General features: G+C 34.2%; 1 protein-coding gene across 1 annotated transcript; it reads right to left on the bottom strand.

Annotated features, from left to right (window-relative positions):
• Window positions 1–212: 212 nt before the first annotated feature.
• LOC103954467 (sodium/hydrogen exchanger 2) lies at window positions 213–4,782 on the bottom strand. The gene is made up of 15 exons (XM_009366303.3): window positions 4,269–4,782; window positions 3,655–4,022; window positions 3,415–3,533; window positions 2,984–3,081; window positions 2,810–2,869; window positions 2,687–2,733; window positions 2,405–2,599; window positions 2,250–2,296; window positions 2,088–2,154; window positions 1,886–1,986; window positions 1,671–1,772; window positions 1,432–1,570; window positions 1,280–1,342; window positions 1,050–1,133; window positions 213–790 (listed from the first exon to the last, which is right to left on the bottom strand). The coding sequence occupies exons 2-15, from the start codon at window positions 3,829–3,831 to the stop codon at window positions 455–457; spliced, it is 1,635 nt and encodes a 544-aa protein (XP_009364578.2). The 5' UTR covers window positions 3,832–4,022; window positions 4,269–4,782; the 3' UTR covers window positions 213–454.
• Window positions 4,783–8,604: the final 3,822 nt, after the last annotated feature.

The raw sequence follows: 8,604 nt of genomic DNA, 5'->3' as shown, positions 1-8,604 counted from the left end.
AAAATCAATCCTGATACTATTCACGTTACCTTTTATTTTATCCTTATCATTAAAACTCAAAACGTTCAAATCATTTTCATTAATTTTTCTTATTTTTATCCCGTATTTTTACTAACCATGATGGGTTAATTTGCAGAGATAAAAAGGTTAAAAAAACATTACAATTATTGTTGGAAACAAACAAAACATTGTTACATGTAAAAAAAAAAACAGAAAACAAAACATTGTTACATTACATTAACACTGAAGCTCAGATTCAACGATGTGCTTGGAATATGCTATACAAAATACAGTGTAGATCAAACACGGTCACATATTATGGTACACTACTGCCTTTCATAAGCTAATAAAAAAGCAAAGATTGAATAATTATATCGCACGCTGAGTGAGTTCGGGTGAACATATGGTACAATTTATTTCACATTTTGCCCGACTATGCATCTTCTCGGTGTTCTCATTGCCACTGAACGTTGTTGCTCCGTTCAGTTGGTGAGCCGGGAACAAAGGGAACAAAACCCCGGCCTCCAAACACTGGTCGCATGAAGGCGTTATCAAACTTACGCCAATAGCGATGGACGGTGTGCCTATTAAATGGAGTCGTCAGAAGATCGCGAATGCTGGCTGGCCGTCGAATATCATGGCCAGCGAGATCATCTACAGAATCCTGCCCCAGAAGTGGAATAATGATTGATTTTGGAGTGGTTGGTTCTGATGACAGCATGCTGGTTGTTTGTTTTGATGAATGAGGCAGCAAGAACCTTATAAGAGGTTTTGTCATCAATCCGAACACCTGATCAAAGTCCAATGATGATAATCACTATGGTTTCCAACAAAACTAATTGGTATGATGCACGTTGGAACTACCGCAAATCTAATAAAACTTTAAGCATGATAGAACGACTAAACTTCTGGTAGACCACAAAGGCCCAGTCAGTCAATTCTCTGAGAAACGGATAAATCTTTGGCAGATTGCCGTTATTCGTAAGAAAACAGGATCAATGAGGAAACAAAAACGTTCACAAGTACATAATCCAGAGCAGATGTCTTACCACTGTGCTAACAAGAACAACAGTTATCGTGCTAGTGATCATGATTGCATTTGCTCGCAACTGTGTGTGGCCTGACCTCGTAAACTGCATTGAATGAAAATTGTATTAGATGAGACCATCTCTCCTTTCTTACATAGTATATAGAATTTGGTTATAATAAGTTCTCATGGAACGCCATTTTTTTTTGCTTTTCTCTATGACCAGTAGGTAGTAATTAACATATAACTTGCCTGATTGTAAGCTAGTGCTATCGAAACAGCACCTCTCATGAGACCAGCCCACCATATTATCACCTACAAGAAGAAAAATGTTTGTTAGTTCAATCGGCTAATTCACTGTATCTGAAGGAAAAAAAGCGTCGCTGAAGAAACAGTGTGCTTACTTGCTGCTGGAGGCTGATTTTCTCATGTTGGTTTTTCTTTGCTAAGTTGGACAAAAATGATAGGGGGAAAACAAAAGCTGCTCTTCCTAGCATAAGAAGACCTAGCAGTATTGAACTCACCGCCACAGATGTTCCAGGACTATGAATGCAAAGTCAGGCACAGCACGAGTTAGCATAAGTCATAATGTTATGAACAGATATGTACAAGGTTCAAAACATCCCACGTTACAAGGGCATACCTGTCGCTTACAAATCTCCACTTTTCAATGTCCAAGGCATCCATACCAACATAAAGGAAGATAAATATTTCGGCAACAAATGACAAGGTTGCGAAAGCATGCCTGTAAAAATGTGTAGAAAATTTGAAATCATTAGTTAAACGACCTATTATTAAACTGTGTCAACAGGACCATTGCATTCGAATGGCTTGGAGGTAATATTAAGGAAGCCATACTTGGTCGTAACTCTTGAACTCTCAGTCACATTGTGCCAAGTGTAATGCGACATCACGATCCCACAAAAGAACACGGTGAGAATGCCACTCAAATAGAATAACTGCAACACACAAGTTGTCATAGTTGTTTATATGACTAAAGCAAAAAGATCTAACTAGACACTTGAGGACGGGAAGAAGGGAGAGTAGAAGAAAAGCTTACTTCAGCCAGTATATATGACAGGTATGCCATGAGCATCATAAGAGCAACCTCACGATCCGTAGAGTGCCTGAATTATGTCACAAACCAGGTTGTGTCAGCAGTCTACTTGGTTTGCGGTGTGAACAAGGCATAACTTGAATACATAAATTAATAACGATATACCTTCCAAAATAAAGCTTTTTGATAATGTAAGCACTAAGCAGCCCTGCCTGCAAGAGAGAGAAGTTATGCTAAGGTACAAAAAGGAAGGGGAAAAAAAAACAATATAGCACATTTGTGTATATGGACACACGGAAAAGAGAGGGAAAGGGAATTACAAACACTCCTAGCATGGTGCTTGCGAAAAACAAATATAAGAAGTTTCCCAGAAAGTGCAAGGCAATGCTGGAATCAAGGTGGGTGAGATCAAAGCTCTGAATAGCATTGAAAAGAACCACAGATGTCGCATCGTTAACGACACCCTCCCCGAACACAAGACTGTAGAGTAAAGGTGTCTCATCTTGATTAAGCACCTGGACATTGGGCACACAAATTTGGTGTCAAACTATTCGTATTTTATTTGTTTGAAAACTCTGATGCAACAAGGATATGTGTCATACCTGCAACGTGCAAACAGAATCCGTTGCAGCAAATATTGCACCAATTGCTACGAATATGAGATTAAAATAGTTAGAACCCAAATAGAATCCAAAGAAACAAATGGAGCAAAGAAAGTGAAATACCAAGAAAGTCCCCCAATTCTAGAGTTCCAATATCCAATTTCTTAAAGAATTGTGTAGCGCCTGAATCAAGCAAAGACAAAGTAAGTGTACTTTTTCAAATTCGAGTATAACTCATAAGTCATAACCACCCTTGTGCACATCGGGGAAACAGAACGTTCAGAGTTACAAGCATACCTAATGCTATGACAGTGCAGGATACTAATGTACCAATGGCACCAAACAGTACAATGGTGCTGAAGTTAACAAAGAACTGCTTCTTTTTCACCTGAAACCTGATACACGCATAGCAAAGACCAAAACAGGAACCATAAGCTCGGAGAAGAAAAATTTTATTGATTACCTACCAATATGAGATCAACCAACATAATCGAAAATGGAAACTTCGACACAAAAAAGGAAAATTGGTGTTCTGAGGCAGGATGGAAATAGGCGAAAACACCTATAATAGTTTACGGGAAACATCAAACACATAAATAGAAACACTTGTGCCGAGGATTGCACATACATACTAAAAGCAAAACAAACATCAACTACCTATCAGGATATAACCAACACCTCATTTAATACACTTGTTAGAAAAATATGTAAACGGGAAGAAAACTCACCCGGCATTAAAAATAATAGGTGGAAGGAGGTATATGAAGAAAAGATCTTCACTGAAAACCAAAAGACGCGAACTTTTTCCTCGACTGATCAGAAGAATAACTACTCCAGTACATACCCCCTACAAACAAACCACATAAAATCAATCACAATTTGCCGAAATACACCAATAGCGTATAATTCAAACTTTTCTTTTCGTATGTTCTGTTTCATTTCTATCAGTAACCGAAGCAAATACTCACAATCAAAAGGGCGGTGATCGACTCATTCACCCATCGATTCTCCTCGAGAAGATGTCCGATCACAATACAAGCTAAAAGTAGCACCACGAAAAGGTTCATCGAAACCACAGACGAGTGGTCCGAAGTGGATAGATTTTGTAACTTTGAGATCAGCATGCTCAAATGTGGAACCGCCATTGTATCCACCTCTTCGAATAAATTACACAGCAGAAATATATAACAAACTAATTGAACAATCTTTCAAAAGAAAGCACAAAAGATGAGATTCTCTTTCAAGTTTCGTATTTGCAGAATCTTCGAATTTGCGGAATCTATCTCTCCGAACTGTCCATCTCAATAATGTTCGAATATCATAAACCTTATGAACTCTGCATTAAAACGAAAAAAACACAACTTTTAGAATGCTAAAAGTTCAAAATGCACTGTTTGGTTGCCGAGAAAATTGAGAAAATGCAGGAAAGCAACAGCTTTAAGAATGTTTTCGAATTCAAACGACAGAAAGCGGCCGACTTCTTTTATTTTCCTCCATTTTCTCGGCATCCAAACACAGAAAACAGAAAATTTAACAAACCCATTTGTCCAAAATTCCAACAATTATATAACAAAATGCTTACCATGGAGGTTCGAAGCACATGCATAGCGGGAGCAAATTGGGCAAAAAGGTAAATCCACCTCGTGATTCTGGATCGAACGGTCTAAAATTCACGAAGAGAAAGAGTTCCAACAGAGGAAGCTGGAACTCAATTTCTGCTCCGAAATTCTCCGGAGACCCCAAAACGGACTAAAAATGCGAGGATTCCCGAGCTCAAATGACAAATAAGAAAATTGCTTCTGCTTAATTCAAACCAAAACAATCGTAACTTTCCCAGAAAATGGAGGAAAACGAAGGAAAGTGAGAGAAAATTTTGATAAATAGTTGGAGATATGGAGATTGGAAGAAAACGAGAGAAAATCCGTGGACTTATAAATGGAAGAAAAAGTTGTAGAGAGAGAAAGCGAGGGAGAGGAGAGAGAGAGAGAGAGAGAGAGAGGGAGAAGCGTGTGATTTTTTAACTTGGGGAAAACAGAGAGAGGACAGAAAACGAAAGAGGGACGGAGGCGATGCTTGGTCTAATGCGGCCGGGATGTATCGGAATGAGGCGGGCGGTGGGCGGTGGGGATCTGATCCGTTGGTTTGGTGATCTAAAATGATCGGGTGGCTGGGCGTGTTTTACTGATTAAATGGTCGTTGAGGAAGGGCAAAGACGCCAAAATTCAGCCACTCGCGTCGCTGTTTTACTTTTGAGAAATAAGTATAACTGTAAAAAATTAAAATTTCCAAAAAGTAAAATTATTTAAAAAAGAAAAAAGAGTCTAGTTAAAAATGGAAATGTGATATCCACACATTTTATTTTACTTTTCACACATCTTTTTAATTTTCAGCCTTTTGATCAGATGAATTGAAGAAGATCAACGGACAGAAATTATCAAAGAGTATGTGAAAAGTAAAATAAGATGTGTGGATAGCACACCCCTAAAAATATTCTATTTTGAAATTGTAGTAATTTGATTCATGCCACAAATTATTTTCCAAGAAAAAAAATTTTCTTGTTACTTTTAGACCATCTCAAAAAAAATGGCAAATTACAATTGTATTTCTCCAAATAAATTGTTAAATGTTATTTTATTTATATAGAACTCTAAATGATTGTATTTACTAAAAAATTGTTGAAACAAAATTTCTATTGATTGGAACCTTAGTTGAATAAGAAACCCATCATTCAAAAATTGTTGAGACAAAATTTCTATTTATATTAAACTAGACGCCGATTTTTAAACTCCTAATCATAAAAGCTTTAAATTCATTCAGCAAATAACATTTTGATTAAAACAATTTTTTATATCAAATATGTACAATGATACCTCCACCTTGCATGGACTTAGGAGTCTTTGATTAATGCAAATTATGTAAGTGCATGTTTTATTATGTTATTTTTGTTAATATTATTTGGATAATTATGTAGTAAAAGACAAGTTTAGTGGATTATGTATTTGATTTAACCAAATACTAAATTGATTTAATAAATAAAATAGAGTTTTTGCACTGAGAGGACGACACCTGGCTAAGCTGGCTCTGTCCAAAGTGGACCCCTCCAACTACTCTTCTTAACTTCTTCGACGTTGATGTCAAATTGCGAAATCACGCCAGTCTTTTAAGGGATATTTTCCGGATTTTTTCTACTAAATTCATTTTATTAGTTGATTTGGATTTTTGAAATTTAATTTAATTATTATAAATAAAAATTTATTTTAAAAATTATAATAACTTTAATCGTTTAATAAGAAGGATTTGATAGAAGGGATCCGAAGATGATCCATTTCCACTCCTTTCTTCTTCTTTTTTTTATTTGTATTCGGTTGTGTTTTTCTTTGCTTTCACTTCTTATTATTTTCGATAATTACAAATCTACCCCAATTTAGTGTTGTCGGTCGAATCTTATTTGAGATTGGATCCACAGATTCGACGGTGTACGTGTGTCTGTGTTGGGACAGAACAGGATCAAAAGACTCTAGTGCCCCAGTGGAGTACTGCTAGATCCATTTGTGTTGTATTTCGTTTTGCTTATCATCACACTGTTTTATTTGAGTTTTTCTACCACGTATCGGAGTATAACATTCATCTGAGTTTAGATTGTCAAATGCTTTAGACCCTTCAACCAAATAATAAAAGAAAAAGTGAACTATCGATAGAGTTTCTAAATTATCACTTTAGTGAAAATTAAATTTTTTAAAATTATTTTTTTGGTAAAATAAATCCATAAATTAATTAAAAACTTCTAATTTCATTCTTAATATTATATTCAAGAATGTTTTATCTAGTTTTTCGTTAACTAAAGTTACATGACACATTTGAGAGGGTAATTATGTCATTTTATTTCCTATAAGCCATTTACGTTGCATATAAGTTGCGAATATGATATCTAATTTACCTTATAAAGTTAACTTTATACCTTTTTTTTTTTTTTGAAAAAAAAATAGGTCCTTATATTATGGAAAACCACCAATTTGTCTTTTAAAGGGTATTATATGCTAGTCACGTGACTGCAAGCTACAGTAGGACAATTCCATCGTACCATCAGTTTATCAACACTCATAGACGAGAAGTTTTTCATTGTACTCATAAAACGAGATACTACATTACATATCATTATATAAATAGAGAAAAGTTTTTTTTCGATTGTTCCTCTACTTGTTTAATAATATTCGGTGTACTACTCATTATTTCCAGCACATTGAAAAATCTATCATCGAAACACCTATCCGAACCATAAACATTTTTTAAAATAGCTAATAATAATTATCAACGATAATTTGCGGTTAAGGGCTTTGTCCTTCCACGTGTTAAGTGGATGGATATAGATCTTGGTGGGGTATGAGATTCATGTGGGGCTGATGCTGAGCCAACTTGGCCAACTTTCTGATTGAAAATAATAAAAAAGTAGGCCAACTTTTGAAACTAACATATCAGAAAATGCATGCATTATGGCGGGGCTCACGTGGAAATGCATCCAAAATATCTATATTTTCACCTCAACAACGATGTTTTCTTTGCCCTGAGTTCTGCTGAATTATTATATATTAATGTTTGTAAAATAAATAGAAACATTGTGGATCTTGTTTTAGCAGGATTAATATAGATCTTAATATTAAACTCCCCCTCCCCCCAATTATAGAGTTCACAAGACATAAAAAATATGGACGACGACAAATAATATATGTGTTAAATTGTAAGTATATGATAATAACTTACTTATTCAGAAAAGAAAGAAAACGACTTGTGGGACTAACAGACAATTTAAACAAACGTAGAGTTTGATGTGAGATGAAGAGTGTGGGGTTTAAGGATAGTATTGAAATATATATAGTTTATTAAGATAATTTTTAATTTAAAAAAATAAATATGAGATGTATTAAATAAATGACATGTAGTCAAAAGTATATGAAGAGTGAATAAAGCAATCAATATATACCTATCCAGTCGACCATAAAATGTAAAAAAGAAAAAGAATATGTTTAAACTCGTCCAAAATTTGATGCAACTTTAATTTGAGATCATAATATATCGTCTCTTATATAATATATATATATATATATATATATGAATATCATAGTATTTTTAAACACTTATTAACTATAACTTTCTATTTATTCTGAGAAAAAATATATATTTGTTAATCATCCTGCTTTAATGGACAAATGACAAGGACTAAGAACCAGTTTATCTTCTGAAATCAAATTAATGGATAATAATGAAATGTTTTTATGTAAATTATAAAATGCAAATGTTAAATTAAATTATTATTATATTTTCCCTCACCTTAACCATCATATTCGCAAGTCACGAACAAGAAGACAGCAAAGCAATTGTCTGAAAAGTCTCACGAGCAGCCTGAGGTGACTCCACCATCGTATTATAATGCGAATAAAGAAGCATTGAATCTCAAAGGAAAGTTCAATTAAAAATAAAAAGATTGTTAATTAACAAGTTCATTTGGATGGGAAACATTTAGTAAGATGAATTGACATTTACTAGCCAACGACTTGAAGGAAACAAAATTATGAAAGACAGGAAAACTAGTATTTTATAATTAGGCCAATTTTTTTTCGTAATCTTTGTGGTGATACCCTACTTTTAAATAGATCCTTGTGGTGAAAAAGTTATTAATTGTAATTATACGGTGAAATTTATTATCAATCATAGTCCAAATTAGATTTTTCCTCATTCTTCTTCATTTGTAGGGGTAAAATTAGTATTTTTATTTTTATTGATTCCATCAACCAATCATAAAGCACCAATGGACATAATTTTTTATTATTTTTTTAACTTTTAGAGCTATAATGAAAGAATAAATAAACAATAAAATTACAAAATTCATATCATCAAACTTTCTCATTTCAAGAGAGCTAAGA

Source organism: the organism of the source record quoted next, unplaced genomic scaffold (genome assembly GCF_019419815.1).
Source record: "Pyrus x bretschneideri cultivar Hongxiangsu unplaced genomic scaffold, Pyrus_bretschneideri_v1 Contig48, whole genome shotgun sequence".
NCBI lineage: Eukaryota > Viridiplantae > Streptophyta > Magnoliopsida > Rosales > Rosaceae > Pyrus > Pyrus x bretschneideri.
This window is presented reverse-complemented; position numbering and strand designations above follow the sequence as displayed.